We start from the raw sequence: 17,789 nt of genomic DNA on the forward strand, positions 1-17,789 counted from the left end.
CTTTGAATTGTTCACTGCAGTGTCCAAATAGTTTTTCCCATCGATTTCTTCTATTAACACTCCTCCCCAATAATGGTCACTAACATCTGTTTGGAGGATCCTTTTCCCATTTCCTAGTATTTTTAGAGCCGAAGGTGACTGAGCTATATTTTTAAGTTCTTGTATGACTCGAGTTTGCTCTCCTCCCCAAGGAGGAGGGTTTTTCTTGAAAAGTTTAGAAAATGGCTAGTATATTTATTTGCCCGAATGAAGGATGAAATCCCTGATATAGTTGAGGATCCCCAAAAACTGTGGAATATGTTTGATAGTCAATGATTGATCTAGAAAGTTAAGTAACTCTTCGGCTTAGGTGTTAGACTCTTTGAGAAAAATGCATCCCTAAAATATCAATCTTTGTCTGCACTATATGGATCTTTTTTCTTCTGAGAACATTACCCAATACTGATTTTCTAAATCAAAGAATTGGTTGAGTAGGGTTTAATGGGTTTCCATATCACTGTTAATTTATTTATATTTTTTTCTATTATAAATATTATTAGGGGTAGAAATGAAAAAATTATTATTATTATATTAAAAAATTAAAATGGAATTTATTTTGAAATCTATGTTCTCTTATTACATAAGACATATAATGTGAGGAAGAGAGTAATAGTTTTCTAAAAGTAGTTAAATATAGTAATTCTCCTATAGTACTATAAATTCAGTTTCGGAACTTGCACATACTGGTTAATTGACTTGAAGTAAGCTTAAAAATTCTAACAATTATATCTTACTATAACTATGCACATTGTTAATACTACTGACTATAATAATGACGACAGTGGCAATTGTTTTGGGCTCAGCGCAACAGCATGTGTATGGAAGAAAGAACACAGAGAAGACGATGATTAATATTTATTTTATATGTATATGTACATTTGGAACAAGTCTACCTGTACTAATTATAACATATTGAAATGTTCTCACCAAGAGGCGAGCGAGCAGCAGAAGCCTAAACTTCACTGAAGGTCCTAATTAGCACACCGCTGCGTTGATGTTCAAATACCCATCCTTGAGTGGCAGAGCATATCACCATCTCTAAAATCAGGGTTGCAGAGCTTTGATCTCAATGAAATTATTATAGTGAGTAGTAGTAACACACCTGACTAATGAATATTTTATGATATAAACACTTCAGAAAAATCACATTGTAACATATACACAAACAATGTTAGGCCGGAATAGCAGAGCTTCTTGACATATGCTAATCCGTAATCATTTCCATTTCCGAGGGCTACAATCAGTCATAACCCCCAATTTTCTAATTATTTCTGGTATGTATCACTGCTTCTAGATCTGCATCTCATTAGTACATCAACAGTATACTACAGAGGGACCATTATATAAAACCCCTCAACGTAATGAATCACTTAGTACCTTCTAATCAAAGTTTCCTGGAATGTCTATATCTGTATCTGAAGGATTAGAAAGTTCGACCAGAGGTTCCTGAAGATCAAATGAATGTTATAAATAATTTTGTTACCTACATTTTAACTTTCATTGGTAAAGAGTGGCTATTTAAACTCAGATGAAGTCGCCCGTACAATTGTGTAGAGTTGTGAATACCTGTTCTGTGTCATTTGTTGAAGAATCACCGAGTCCTGGTGGCAGAGCATTCCTAAAGTGGTCTGCAGTTTCAGGCAATTCCTGAATAAGAAATCACCCCAATACCCATTAGACAAGTATCATAGCAATTCATTATATGCTTTCATTTTCGCAATACCTGAGAAAATGTTATGCACGCATATATAATAAAACTACCTCATCACTAGGGTTTACTGCATGACCACTGGAACCATCAGCCGTGTTGGACTTGGACGGATCTTCAGAACTACCCTGCATACCCCATGAAAATTTTCATGAAAATGAAAAAAAAAAATGCAGTGCCGAAAATGAATTTGCAATATGTAAAAGATTGTACTTGCTCATCATGGATTCCGGGCAATTCCCCTTCAATAACAGAAGTAGGCGGCTTGACATCAATAGGAATGTCCTGAAAATTCCATTCACGTTGAGAGGAGGAGAGAACGTATGAGAAAGGGGAGAGAGACAGAGGAGATAAGAGAATGAAAAGACAGATGTGTGATAAAAGACAGTCCAAAAATTTCCAATTCTAACCTATTTTAATAGAATTTAAATTCTATAATTTTAAATGATTAAAATAATATCGTATTTTTAAAATGTTCTTCAAAAGAAAGATCATCCGAACAACATATTTCACTACAGAGTATTTTAAATTCTTTAAAAAATTACTTCCTCCATTAAAACACAGGATAAAGGAAATTTATTATTCATGTCAACTGTTTTCACTGTTGGTGAGAATCAGAAGTATTTAACTGGAAAGTTTCATCCAGATACCTTTATCCAATGGGGTTTTTTTTACCAGTGATCTTTGACTTTGTTACTAAAGGAAAGTGACTGAATCGTAATTTAGAGCATCAGTAACTTTACTCATGACCAAGATATTACGTTATCCTCCCCCTACTTTTACCTTTCTTTTTATCTCTAATGAATTTAATTTTCCCATAAAAAAAGTGTGAAATTATTTACCAAGGAAAAACTTAAGATATTGCACACCCGAGAATTTATAACAGATCCATCAATGAAACCGTTTCATTTGGAACTGATAATTGAAAATATAAGTAAAACTGATCCCCTTCGCAGTTACAATCAGGGAATAAATTGGAAGAAAATTAAGCTCTCTGTCTTACATACATACCAGATCACTTTGCTCAACAGAAAGATTTCTTCCTCCTTTGCTGAGATCTCTGAGTGTGCCCTGTCAGAGTTAAGAAGTGGATTCAGGGGAAATGAAGATATTTGCAAGGTGCAAACAGTTCTTATTACCATTGGGGGGACCAAGTCCATGACATGAACAATGGAAGGGCACCATTGAAGATAATAAATGGCCATGGCTTAGTTTACACACTATAGTAGCCTACCTAAGCTAAAGAAATCCAAAACAGCTGCCAATTATTATTAGGGAAAAAATATTATACATCAGATTTTGATAATTCTACTTCAAACGTATATGGCCTTTCTGAAGACAAGAAGTTTGACATAAAACTACACGATAGTATATCATTTCATCCATGTAGCTGACTTCATTTAGAGGAAAATATTTTTGTTGTTGGAATTAATGAAATTCAGATGTTGAAGTTCACACCAAGCATTTCATCACAACCAAACTTATTGCACAATGACTAACCTTGTTAGCCCACATAAGGCCGCATGCATTGCATAAAGTCCTTGGTCCAGCTGGCCCCCGACGCATTGCAGGAGTATTATTTTCAGTGACACCACAATGGTGACATCTACGTCTAGAAGACATGAAAAAGCAAGGAGCGTGAATAATTAATGTTTACAGAAATGGAATAACAATACATCCAAACTTTAAAACTCACACAGATTCAGAATGAAAAGTGCCATCTTGAGCAGAACTCCGTGCATCCCAATTAGATGAACCTGGACTTTCTTTCAAGGATGCAAACTGCCCATTCTTCCTATGCATTCTAGCAAGATTAAAAGACATAAAAAACAGAACTCAAAAAAATTATAAATATAAATATAAAAGAACACATTAAACTTAAAAAACAACCTGAAATCAAACAAAGCCCTACGAGGAGCCCTAAAAAAACTATCAACATAACGCATTATGTTCCACAGTCCTTATAGCTGCTGAGAAATATGCTCACTGATTTGACTTTACCTGATGACTACCCCTTGACATTATAAACTCTACATATCACAATCAAGTTCAAATGTATTGGGTTCGCCCTGTTAATGTTAGTCTGGACAATATTTTTATAACTTGTTTATCACGGGAACATAATGCTAGAGTTGTGACATTGACAGTTTTTTATAACTCCCACCCAGATCACATTATGCTAAATTTTTCATCTTATTTAGTATTTTACATTCTTTTAATTTTACCATCATCTTTCATTTTTTTTACTTTATTAGTATGTTATTGTTGCTCCTTGATTGCCGGTGATTCTGTGTAAACTATGTAATAATACACCAACACACGAATACGAAAATACAGAAACATATACGAATACGAAAATACGTATAATTTTTAAAATGTAAGATACAAGAACATATATTTATATATTATATAATTATGAATTATATAAATTGACAATAAAAATTTGTGGACAAATATGTTTGATTTTTTTTAACAAAAAGATGTTTTTCATATTCAAAAGGATTTGTTATTTATTTTTATAATCATATTAAAAATTTATACAAATATTGAGTTTTTAGAAAATTAATGTATTTCTCCTTTTTAAAATTGTATTAAACCTATGTTAGAATCGTCAGAATTCAACAAAGTAATATATTTTTTGAATTGGAAACTTCACTAATACATATCGGACGAGTGTATGTGTCTGATACGTGTATCCGACATAGACACGCTATTTAAGAGAAATATCCGAGTTTCATATTGTGTAAAATTTAATTTCGGTGATTTCTTCTTTATCATGAATTTCTTTAATTTCAGATATTTTGTTTTGTTTTATTTTTTATTATTTAGTTTGTATTATAATATTTAAAATAACGGCTATCCCTCCCCCTATTGAACATTTAGAGTTAGCCACTACGCACCTATCCAAGATTGATAATTATGTTTCAAAGACCTACCACAGTGATTAAGAGTATAAACGCTGAGATAACTGAGTGATGATATTATTATCACAACCAAGTCAATTTCCATTGGAAAAAAAGTCATCACATATTTAGGTGAAACGGGTGCCATACAAAATTTTATTTACCTCTGTGCCACCTCTTTTCTCACGGTATACCTAATTTTCTTGTCAAAACATCTCTCCTTTCGTTTCTCGCGGAATCTGACCAAGGATGCTATTCTTCGTGAAAGGTTCGAACGCTTTGGATTATCACCCATACCCTAGAGTTTTAGTAAAGTACTCAAACTCAAATGCAAGCCTAAAATTGCAATACAAGATATCAATCTGATCTCGTTAGTAAATATACATTACCCTGTTACTTTGATCAAATGGTAGTTCAACTACAGGCACACCTGCGTGCACATCACGTCCTCCCAAAAGCAGCAAGACGGCTTGAACCTGCAAAGTAAAATTTGATCACCAAGCATTCCTCTGTCGCCATTCTTTCGAAGAGTTGAACATTACATAGGTTTAATTTAAATGCTGGTTTTTATATGTTCCATCAATTGTTTGAAATGATCAGAAAATAGTTAGCTTCACTTTTACTATCAAAGGTTTGGTTAGCTCTAAAAATCAATTGACAAGTACCTAGCATTTGGAGAATTCCTCCTCAAAATCTAACTAAGAAGTGAGAACTAAATAGTTAAATATTTTTTTACCAGAAAAAAAGAATAAATAAATAAGCAGAACACTTTGATGTTCCAATCCTTTATACAAAACCAACCTGTCATTCAGTGTTTGATACTTAGTATCTATCGTGCAATTTACCACACACATATACAGTCCTTCCTATATCTAACTAAATCTTATACCTTGCTTGTGGTTTTATCATTGACAACCTAGTATAGAAAGGCTCAAAACACTTAAAAACATGTCTTTAGAATTATTAACCTATATGCGCTAAATTGGCCATCACCATTTCAATTTGGTCCAAGACAACCTGTCCAACAGCAATTTACAGCACTAATGTATTGTGATTGTTCATCTGGAATTGTGTTCCATGACCTCCCTGTAACCTTTAGATAGCTTCCAGGTTCTTGCTTCAGCCAATGCATAATTTGTATGCATCTTCTTCCCTGTGTTTGCTATCTCTATTTTCCTGATACAACTAACCTCAACTATGCGTATGTATGCACTGAACAAACAATTAGCCAACATTACATGCCATGATAAACTGCAAAATACTTGCGATGCTGCTTGTGTTTTGTATTACCTTTAATTGTGTGGGCACAGTATGAGTTTAAAAAATATATGTGTATACACTGAATATAGATGAATAGGCAAGTTTATATTCTGAAATCCTCCCACTTACCGAGACTTCCTCTGTATTACTCAACTCAAAAAGGGCCCGTCTATATCAGCATTCTCACACAAAGCCTAGGGCTAAGGTACAGATCAGCATAAGAGAATTGTGTTTTGGGTATTTTGTTTTCATTTGCATCATACACATTATCACTTCAGCTCCGTTCTAGAATCCTGTTTCTTTGATTCCATATAATCCATATGACAGTCACCACATACCTTTCCCTGAGTTCACCTTTTATGAGATATAAAAATAATTAAAATGCTCCTTTGGCTGATTATGTGAACTAATGATAATCCCCACCCACCTATCACACACTTGATAGGCTATTTTGCACCCCATATATATTATACTCAAGTTCCTATCATTAGTTGACTCGGATTATGGATACTACTAAGGCTCAAGACTCAAGAGGAATATTAATAAAATATACTCTTTTACTGGTTAAAATTCATTTGAAACTCACTAAACACTCCACGGAGCTCTATAATGGGACACGCATCATTTATGACACAAATGATCTCATCCCATAATATATTAGAAGCGAGTTTAATTTATTTTATAATGTCTCCGTGATATTAACTTAAAATTTCAAATCCTTAAAAGTATCCGAAATGGGCTCAAAAACCCTTCTATTTTGGTAATTATAGTTTATAACTTATTACATTCTACTTAAGAAAAATTACAGTGCTATCTCGTTTAGTTGACGCAATTAAGTCTTGGTACAATGCAATATCCAAAATGGTGAAGCCTAGGTCAGAGGCTACATCTATATCATTCCCAATACTGAGCCTTTCCAAACTGCTTCTTCTTCAATAAATAGCTTAATAATAACATATTGTAAACAAACAACCCAACTCTGTAGCACATTTTCATATCTTTCTTTAATTGTGACCGAGACGTAGCCCACACATCCTGCAGAGTTTCACTCGCTTCGGATTACCCCCTTACAACAAAAATACATACCATTGCATAAAACTATCTCGTTGATGGAATTTTACTTCATTCCGTGTCTACTGTTTCATTATCTCTACTTTGAAAGAAAATATCTATATCCGCAAGCTACAGAGCATGTAATTTTATTAAAATTAGTTAAAACCTTTGTGTTATTTACTTTTTCTACAATCCTCACGCTACACTCACCGCCCCTCAATTTGTTAGATTTACCGAAAAACCTATAGGACCCAAGCCAATTGCAATGAATTATGTCAACAAAACGACGAACAATACCATAACAAAACAAAAAACAAAAATCGTCGAAGTTCGAGAACATTCCAAGACATGTTAAAAAAAGAGAGTATAAAAATAGAATCATCACCTTCTGAGGAGTGACTGCGGGAAAGACATAAACCTCACCCTCGAAAGAAAGAGTAAGCTCGCTAGTCCTGGAGGGCATAGCAGGCAGCGCTTCATGAGTGGCAATATGCGCATCCTCCAAGTCATCCATAACATCGTCATCAGCACCATCACTGTCATCGTCGTCATGGACGGGTATCGCAGGGTCCTGGAAGTGCAGAGGCTGCGGATTGACGGACGCCATGAATTCCCCCACGTCTTGGAGAAGAGAAACCCTAATTTGTGAGGCGGTGGAGCATGGTTAACGTGAGGGAAATTGAGTTAAGAAGAAGGTGGTGGAAGGTTGGAGAAGGAGAGAAAAATGGAGGAAGTGAAGATCTGGAGAGAGAAGAGAGTGAAAATTGGTTTGACGGCGTGAGCGTGTTGTTGAAAAGAGAGAGAGAGAGAATATGAAGAAAGAAAGAAAGAATGAAAGTGGTAGTTAGTTATCCCTTGTGAGAAGGTGTACGGTTGTAGGGCGTAGGTACTTCTTCTCGAGTTAACGGTTCGCAGAGCAGTGTTGCTGCCATCTCACGTCACGTCTACTCATACATACATAATAGGTTAGCCACTTAATAATTGCTCAAATAATTCAACTTTCGGTTTTCTAGTTAGTTACACATGTATCTAATTTGTTAGCAGTTTTATTAAAAATATTTTAAGCTTTATTTTTGTTCAGATGTTAATATTTAAGAAATTAAAAGAACCGGAGATTCCCACGTCGACTAGAAATTAGAGTATTTCATTGTATATAAGTGGGTGTAAATCTCAATTTTATGAACCGGTTTTATAGGGTTGAGTTAGGCTTAAAGTCCACTTTCACATTATATCAGAGTCATCTTCGAGTCTATCTTAACGAATATTTGTTGGGTTTATCAGACCATTACCCATAGTATGTTATTCCATATATAAGTAAACCTCAATCCTATGAACCAGTTTTATGGAGTTGAGTTAGGATTAAAATCCAATTCTTATAAGACTTTTGAAATATATGCGTATTAAATACTTTGTATTCTTAATTCCTTGACAGAAATCCTTTATGTTTTAAGATTATGAAAGAAGCGATGAAAAGAGTGTAGAATGTTATGATTTTTATAGCAGTGGGAGTGATGATGTAACGTGAGATGGTGTATTATTGGAAGTGGGAAGCAACCATTTATAGATAGTTCGTGGGATGAATATTATGATGTTGGATCGGAATCTGCTTTGTGGTTCCTTGGTCTCTTGGATTCTGTTTGTGTCATTTTCTTTATTAAAAAACATTAAATTATTGCACTTACTGTTTTAGATGTTTGCTTCAAATATGTTTTCCTTTTTGCAATTTATGAAACACACCACACCCTACCACCACCTCACATCTTAGGATATTTTTGGTTACATCATATAGAATGTAGAAACATTAGAACATGGTAATAAGAAAAACAAGAAAGAGAACAATATATGATAAGTTATCCATTAACAAACATTTTTCCCAAAAAAAAGAGTGTATTTTATTCTATTGATAGTGTGCATCACTTTACCAAGCTTTTTTTGTTGGTACAAATTAAAGCATTTTTTGTTTGGACTTTGGACGATCCAACAGAGAAAGCACTAACCCTCCTTCTCAAAATCTTTATATTAGTTTGAAAAAAAGACACTACATTTAATTCCCATGTAGTAAAAATAGTTTTAAGTAAATCCTAAATATTACTATTTTTTTTTCTGGACGCAATTTTACAGCACAAAATAAGTTCAAAGTTTTTCTTAAAGTTTTTTTTTACATTCGATAATATACTAAAATTACAAATCGTCTAATTGTCTTATACTAAAATTTGTTTATTAATAATTTCCGTGTATTAATGTTTTTGTGTATGAGTCAGACTTACTTTTGTTTTGTAATTCACTCAATTGCTAATTTTTAAATGCATGTTTTTAACCCAAAATTTATCAATAGATTAAAGACTATCATATGCTACTCTATAAAATGAATTTAAAATGACAACTTTTTTTAAAATATTAGTGATTCAAACCTGAAAATGAGTAAATAAAATAAAATTTTAAAATACTTACACAGGGAAAAACTTATTTACGTCTTTGACAATATTTAGATAAAATTCTCCTTTAATACTTGAAATAAATATATAAAAGGTAAACAAAATTTATAGCATGATCAGTAAATTTATGAACATAAGTTCACAAAAGTTATTTTCATTTAATTTCTTCAAAATCTTTGAGTTGCTTTTGGCTTATAAAGAAAATAACTGCATTTTAACTTCTTATAGTTTTCTCATATAGGTTTTCATAACAAAGATATTCTTTCCAGTTTTTTAGGGTTGTTTTGTAGAGACCAAATAGTCCAATAAATTTTATAAATTATAATAAAATAGTTATTGAGTTTCTATTTACTCCCATTTTTCATTCCACTCCACAATAAATATAAGATTAAAGATTACATGATACATAGAGTATACGATAAAAAAAATGTAATTAATATGATTTTCAACTTTATAGATGACAAATAAATACAAATAAAAGGAAAGTGTGTTTAAACAAAATATTTACTTAAAAAAAGAGAGTAAATTAGTTAATAAAGTTAGAAAAAGAATATTGGTTCAAGTTTAGTAACAATTTCCGGACATGATAATTAATTGACATTTGTTGAGTTTGTCCTCTTCTTATCACGAATCAAATTTATTTTTTTAAATTTAAATAAACTCAATATCATTGTATTAATTAGTTAACTTCAATATTTTAAATATTGTTGTGATTTTTTCGTAGGTATTATAGAAGAAATAAAAAACAGTGAATAAATTAAATTTCTGATTTAATTTTAAATTAACTCACAAAGTAAAAAATTATTTTTTAATTTATAATTTCTTTACTTTAGTTTATCCTTTATTTTGTTTTATATTTACTACATGGAAACAGAACTTCACGTCTGTAATATAATATATACCTTTGAAATACTAGTTCTGTGATTATATTTTTATTATTGTTATTATTTTATTCCAAATTGCAATGATAATTAAAATAATATATGGTAATTCACAATTGAATTGATAAACAATTTTTTAGAAACAATTTTTTTTATATGGGTATTAAAAGGTGTAAGAATATTGGTTGTAAAAAAATGTGTAAGAATGATAAGTCTTTTACCAATATAAAGTTCATAAGAGTCAGAGAAATTGTTACATCAAAGCTTTATACATAATTAATGCATAATATCTATTGGTCATGGAATGTAAAAAATCTGATGCAACATTTTAATTGATTTGAGCTTAAAAATGAAAAAAATAGTATATATTTCTTAGTTTGATTGATTTATTTTTAAAAAATACTTCTCATATTATTATTTAGCTCACAGTATTTGCAAATTTTTACGAATCAGATTCAAACTTAGAAAAAAAAACTCATTTATTTCATATACCAAACCTATCTAACGTGTTAAAATACAGGCTTTGCATACCAGAACTTAATCAGTTTACAGTCTACTTTTGATGTACTTCAAATTTAACTTTCACTAAGTTTTTCATTAAGCAAGGAATATGAACTATATCAGTCACTTACAACACATTAACATAATCATGACTATAAAATAGGTGCAGTGACGACTTGAATTATAATAAGTTAACGTTAACTAAGGCATTCAAAAGTGAAGACCTAACCATTCACTTTTAAAAGCAATTGGATTAAAAAAAAAAAGAATTGAAACCAAAATTTGATAGATTTATAGAGTTAAAAAAATACTTAATGATTATTATCCATTAACAATGAATAGTAACCACAGCAGTTAATCATACATCTAGTTGGCAACTGCACCTCCGTAACACTCTTTGTAACTGAAACAATGCATGTCATGACTTTTTTTACAAGTATATAATACAATAAGAGATAATGATTCACTCACTATTTATTTTATATTCAATTGCATTTAAATATTATTTTACTTTTATTATCTTGAATATTGGAGAATCTTTTTACTCTTGAATAATCGGAGAATTTTTTACTATCTTGAATATAGGAGAATCTTTTCTGCAGAAGAATTTCCACTCGACTGTCATTAAAGTTCCACAATCCTTACCGGATGAAAATATAAAGACAAAATTCTTACGTATTGGATATGAAAGCAAGAATAAGAAGGAACTTTTACTTCAGAACTGGGGATAAGAATAATAAAATCCACTGTATCTAGTTCTAGTAATCTCAAACCATCCATATGTAGTTTGATGATTCTTTACTATAAACTCGAGTCATATCTTAACTAGTCAAACAACCATAAACTCGAGTCTCTTTGGTGTTAAAAAATCATCCACCAGAACTCTTGCATGCTACTGCGCACATTTTTCACGAGGCTAAACTAAAACCACGACCACTGAACGAGATCAAGTTCATTTAAAATTCCAGTTTTATACATTAATAGATAAACAGTTAATGCAACTGATCTAAGAGTATATAAATAGACCTCTTATACGAGATAAAGTCATTTCCAATTCCAGTTTTGTACATTCATATATAAACAGTTGATGCAACCGATCCGAGTATAGGAATAGACCTCTTGTATTGATGAGAACTTCGCTATATACTGTACATTCTATAGGTAAAACTGAATTGGATTACTATAAACCTGCGAATGTCACAGTAAAAGACTTGCATTTTCTGTGAGTGGAAAACTCAACGATCAGATACCAAAGCTTTGATATCATTAACATGATTGTCATGTTGTGCCGGGATAACACTCCGACAGTCCAAGTCATTATTACTACCCACATCAACCTGTCATCAAGTGCAGAAGAGAAGAATCATGCATATATTAACATACTGAGTAAAAGATAACTTGATATAATAAATGAAACATACCTGCTCAAGTGGAACAAGAGAGTGTTCTTGGTTTCTCTTAGAAAGATCCCTCAAAGTGCCCTGCAGAATTGCGGTGTCAGAATGTTGGATTAAACAACAATCAAATTCAGAATTACTGAAATTAGCAAACTTCAGATTCATAGTTGAGCAAATTTGAATTTAATGCTCGAAAGAATATAGTTGCATCTTCCTTGACATGCTTTGAAATGGGAGGGAAAGGAAATTAAATTAACATCGGATGTCTCTAAGAAAAAAATTGTAAGATATTAAGGCAGCAAACTGAAATGCGATAATAAACAGAACATCCCAAGATTTTGATAATCAGAAACAGTACTAAAAAATATAACATAAAATAATTTACTGGCAGAAACGTCACAGAACTGAATATAAGGATAATGATATATAGGTCTTCAATGTCTTTGCAAAATAAGACAACCAACTTAGATAATTCCCAAATCTGTTAAGCTTTTCCAATAGAGAAGAATATTGGAGAATTATTTGTACGAAAGAATATGACTGATGTAGACTCCACTCTTATGCCATAGCAGTCAGATGAGGGAGAGCCTCTGAGCCTCTGCTTTAAATGAGTTGTGTCTCACATCCAGCTGATATGGGACTTGCTCCTACAAATCTCATCTGGCACGAAAGGGTGGTTCACTCCACAAGTGAACAAGCCAATCTCTAATTAATAACGAAGAGATGTCATAAACTACCATTGGTTTTAACCATAGCACTCAGGAAATAGTTTAGAGAATGGGAAGGAAATCTAATGAGACACACATGGTATTTTTTTGTTGTCTTAGGGTTTCTTCCAGTCAATTAAAAAGATGAACGTATACATACTAACAAAATAGAAAACAAGATGAGCCAGGTATCCCCCCGCCCAAAAAAATATACAAATCATATCGATAAATGCTTACCCTGTTTGCCCAAAAAAGCCCGCAAGCATTGCAAAGTGACCTTGGACCAGATGGCCCCCTTCGCATCATTGGAGTGGATTTTGAACTTGTTCCACAATGTGTACAACTATACATTCATAATCATGAAAACAAGAGATAGTAAAACATCTAAAGGCATGCCTCAAGACTCAAATTTAATCACCAGAAAACCAGTCAGTCACGGAATTATGAAAAAAAAGAAGTTCAAACATTGCTTAAGTAACACTGAGAAACTTACGAGTTTTCAGATTGAACAGCCTCCTGTCCCGACTCTTGATCTGAACCCCAACTATTAGCTCCATCTTGTTTCTTAGATGAAGTAAATTGACCCTTATTACGATGCATCCTACACAATAAAAATAAGGTAAGATATACGCATTGAAGCAAATAAAGTCAAACAGCTAAAATGGAGAGCAATAAGAATAAAATGTGGAACATGGATGATGTACGATAGTCCTTCAAAAGATGAGAGCTTCCATATTTGATAGCATAGCACTAATTACATATGAAATATGAAGTGCCCACAACGTTACTTGCTGATGAGAACAACTTAATATCAAGAGACGTCAAACCATTTGTTAAAATAATGCAAACAACTATATACGTACATACCAATACACACGCATGGCTATAGCAACAAAAATCTCAGAGGAAGGAGTGCCATGCCATGTGTTTCAGTTACCAAGAGCTATTTTGTGGCACTGTGCACCATAACAGCAAAACACTCCAATACCAGCATTTGGGAGCAAATAAGCTCCACTCTGGTAGGGAAATTGCAGTAAGCTGGCCACTATTAACTACTTTACAAACCTATTATGCACAGATACTCCAAAATTAGTGATGTATCTCTACAGTTTAACTATCCAATACCAATACTTACACAATATAACATTCATATAGCTCAGCATAACATATCCCATATAATTATCTACAGTTGAATCCTTTCAAACCTCAGATTTTGGAATATCTTCATGTAAACCACACATTTCAAGAGAAATAATAGAATTCATTAGGCATATATCTCAGCACCGGTACACCTGTTTCAACTTTGAGGAACAGATTTATGATGACATAACTAGAACTTTTTTGAGAAGCTCTACTTTTAACTTACGAGCAAAGCACTAAGCCATCTTTTTTTAGGAAAAACTTATCTAGTTAATATAACTTTTAAAATTCCTTTTATCAATTAAACGTTTTTTCTTTAAAAGAAAACAAAAAATAGGCCCTAAATAAGCACAATTCAGGTTCTGATAGGAAGTACAGGAATCCAAAACACGCTTATATTTATAAAGAAGCTAAATGAGAATAAAAAACAATGCTTTACATAAAACCCGTCAAATCTTTAACAATTTATTTGTCAATTAAAAATCCACCAGGAATCAATTTTTATTGTTGTACCATAGCATAACAATATAAACAATAATCAGGAACCAGTCCTTCCAAAACTAAAAATGCTGGTTCTGCTGGCTGTTTTATAGTGCAGTTTTGACATTAGTCCACATCGATCTAATCAATAACGATCCCTCAGAATATGTCATCACCAACTAAAACTATAAAACCCATATATGCATGATGAGATGATACTTTTTTCAAGGTATTCTTGAATATTTACCATAGAAATCACCAATTTAATATATCCAATAATACACTAAACCAAAATGGTGTAAGAAAAGAAAGGCAAATAGTTTGGTAATCAAGCTCAAGAATCTAACTGCATGTAGAAAGCTTACTATCAGATTCAGACCTGAGTGCAACTTCTTGACGTACACTATATCTAACTTTCTTATCAAAGCATCGCTCTTTCCTCTTCTGACGGAACCTATTCAACGATGCCTCTCGCTGTGGTAGACTGCATCTTGCAGGAAATTCTACTGAACCCTAAACCGATCATCAACAAACGTAAAATTATAAAATACCCTCACAAACAAAGGCTTTGATTGGATAAATTTCTGCATAAGTTAAAATCACATTATACCCGGTAACTTCGAAAGAAGCTTTCCCGTCTAAATTCTTAAAAAAATCAGGTGAAAAGTTGATTTCATTTATATGAGGTTCAATTCTACTCATAAAAGTGCTTTTGAAGAAGTTTATCCAGACAGACTTAAAATTCGTTGAGCTTCAAGCTCTACCGTCGAAACGTACCGTATGATTTTGAGGGGATAGTTCCACCGCACATTGCGAGCCCGGAGTAAGTTCACTTCCTCCCAACAGCAACAATACTGCTTGGACCTGAAACGGCGTCGTAGCAGTGAAAGAAATACAATTCAGTTCAGTCTCAGAAGAGACAGTGATTTTAAGAAAAACAGTGGAAACAGAAGAAAACAAGAAACTGCCTTATCAGGTGTAACGGCATCGAAGACATAGACTTGGCCCCGAAACGAGAGCGTGAGCTGGCTAGAATCCTGGACAGAGATTTCAGGGGGTGAAACGTAGAGGGAGACGGCGGAAACGTCTTCGACATCGGCGCCAACGTCTTCTATGGTGTGGGAGCTGTAATGGATGTGTTGATCGGAGGCGTCGGCGTCGTTGTCTTCGGCCGGGACGATCTGGTTCATGGGGTCGTACATTGTTGTTGGTGGGAGGATAAAATTTGGGGTTTGGAAGTGTTACATTACGCGCGAGTGAAGCAAGAGGAAACCCTAACCCTAACCCTAACCCTAATCCTAATTCTAATACTGAAAACGTAGTGTGATGAGGGAGAGAGGGCGGTGGAAGAAAGAAAGCGACGACAATGGGGATAACTTTAAATACGTCTGAGAATATGTTGTTGTTGGTTTGTGAAGCAACGACAAGATGAAGAGAGTCTGAGAGAGAGAAAAAAAAAATACTGAATATTTGACTATGGAACCTGTCCTTATTTACGAGGTTGTCCATCTTTTGATTTAAGTTACATTAATCACCTTCATACATTTTCTAAAATTACTTTTTTAACATTACCAACAATATATTTTTTAAGAAACAGTGTAATACTTTTCCAAACAATTAAATATATTTATGCATAATATGTCGAGGTATCAGTCCAATACTTTTCAAATGATCGGATTGTTATAAAAATATAAAGAAACAAAGAAAATTTGTGTAATTTCTTAAATTTTGAATTTCACAATGAGAAAATTTGTCTCTTTGGTTTAGACTTCATAAAAAAAACATTTTATTTGCCCTTTTTTCGGGTGAGGAAACTTTGAAAGTTTCATTCTCTCCTTAAGTTTATAAACATTCTATTTTTTTTTTTATCTAGGATCGTTACATGGTAATAGGGGTGACAAAGTGGAGCGGGTTGTGCGAATTGGTCCGTAACCCATCGGGCGGGCTGACGTTTTCAACCCGCTGACACGCATTAGCCCGTCCCGCATAACCCGCACCCTGTGCGAGCCAACAACGGGACGAGGCGGGCTGGCCCGCTAGCCCGCAAAAAAAAGTTTCCATTTGGGCAAGATATCAAATCCTTTAGAACTTGATGTGAGTTGATTAGGAGTTGAAACATCATATGACACTTTCAAGAATTGGATCAAGATTCTACAAGCAATTCAAGAACACAACAAGAACAAGAGAACCAAATGGAAACCCATTTCAAGAACACAAATCAAGAAAACTCATGGGAAACCCATTTCAAGAACATTAACCGAATAGAACATCAACAAGTAATTTCAACCGATTAAAACAAGAACCAATGACAAACTATTGATTAGAAACATTCAATAGCAACATTTGACCGATTGAAAATCAAGAACAAGAAGCAAAACATGTTTTAGAGATTTTGATATAGAATGGGTATGGAAGAAAGATGAAGAGTTGAAGAAACTTATGTGGTTGAAGACAATGGGAGTGATTACGCCACTTGGATGGTGGAAGGCTCCAAGATGAGTGAGAGTACCGCCACTTGAGGATTCCCAAAACCCACAAGATAAGACAAAGAGAAGGAGAGCAAGTCTCACAAAGAAACCACTCAAATTCTAGAGAGTAACCTCACTTTCAATTTCAATATTCAACTTTCAACTTGTCTTTACAAAAGCCAAGCTCCTCCTTATATAGTAATAGAGGGTCGATCATTCAAAAGGAAAAAGGACAATGAAAAGGCATGGGAAGGCAAAGGCACATGCAAATGCCGCCCAACAAGTCTCAAGCTTCCAAAAGTGACTTTTGGAACTACTCTTCCTAAGTCCTATGCTCCTTTCCTTTATTTTCTATTTTAAAACTATTTTAAAAATATTACAAAAAGATATTAATTAAGCTTGAGCCTCATCCTTTGAGAAAACTAATAAGAAGAACTTTAAATGCTTTGGGTCTTGTCCATTTCTTCTATTGATAAAGTCTTTATTTGCTTGTTGAGATGACCCTTCAAGTTTAGCATCCTTAGTCATCTTCATGTATTTTTGATTCACATCAGAACTCATATCCTAGACCCATTTTGTCAAATTATGCTACCAGAAGAGGTGTTAGACAAGACAATAACAAGCTTAGATGTAACAAAAATGACTCCTCAAGGGAATAAAGACTACCTTCCCTGGATCTTTACATCACAACAACGTCATTCCCCCTGTTTTGCATCACTCTCCTCACAACACTTATGACCCTTCAAATCAAAGACTTTAGTGAATATAAGTTTTTTCTTCAACTTTGAAACACACTCACAACACCTATAACTTCATA

General features: G+C 33.3%; 2 protein-coding genes across 6 annotated transcripts; both read right to left on the reverse strand.

Moving 5' to 3' along the window:
• Positions 1-856: 856 nt before the first annotated feature.
• On the reverse strand, positions 857-8,601 carry LOC137820791 (GATA transcription factor 19). Of its 2 annotated transcripts, none has more exons than XM_068625041.2 (10): positions 7,349-8,601; positions 5,040-5,126; positions 4,815-4,948; positions 3,444-3,551; positions 3,248-3,359; positions 2,759-2,818; positions 1,961-2,032; positions 1,801-1,875; positions 1,606-1,686; positions 857-1,485 (listed from the first exon to the last, which is right to left on the reverse strand). In XM_068625041.2, exons 1-10 carry the CDS (start codon positions 7,568-7,570, stop codon positions 1,420-1,422), a joined length of 1,017 nt encoding a protein of 338 aa, XP_068481142.1. In that variant the 5' UTR covers positions 7,571-8,601; the 3' UTR covers positions 857-1,419. The 2 variants fall into 2 exon arrangements, with proteins under 2 accessions (XP_068481142.1, XP_090151430.1); XM_090295304.1 differs by having other exon boundaries at positions 5,619-7,809.
• A 3,186-nt stretch (positions 8,602-11,787) lies between these two features.
• Positions 11,788-15,995, reverse strand: LOC137820792 (GATA transcription factor 25). 4 transcript variants are annotated; one of them, XR_011082682.2, is made up of 7 exons: positions 15,473-15,984; positions 15,282-15,368; positions 14,884-15,017; positions 13,378-13,485; positions 13,122-13,227; positions 12,202-12,882; positions 11,788-12,117 (listed from the first exon to the last, which is right to left on the reverse strand). XR_011082682.2 is itself a non-coding variant. In XM_068625043.1 (7 exons), the coding sequence occupies exons 1-7, from the start codon at positions 15,704-15,706 to the stop codon at positions 12,016-12,018; spliced, it is 831 nt and encodes a 276-aa protein (XP_068481144.1). In that variant the 5' UTR covers positions 15,707-15,995; the 3' UTR covers positions 11,788-12,015. The 4 variants fall into 4 exon arrangements, 1 of the variants encoding a protein (XP_068481144.1); XR_016515577.1 differs by having other exon boundaries at positions 12,202-12,261; positions 14,870-15,017; XM_068625043.1 differs by having other exon boundaries at positions 12,202-12,261; positions 15,473-15,995.
• Between the last annotated feature and the right edge of the window lie 1,794 nt (positions 15,996-17,789).

This window comes from Phaseolus vulgaris, chromosome 9 (assembly GCF_051622355.1).
Source record: "Phaseolus vulgaris cultivar YP4 chromosome 9, ASM5162235v1, whole genome shotgun sequence".
Classification (NCBI taxonomy): Eukaryota; Viridiplantae; Streptophyta; class Magnoliopsida; order Fabales; family Fabaceae; genus Phaseolus; species Phaseolus vulgaris.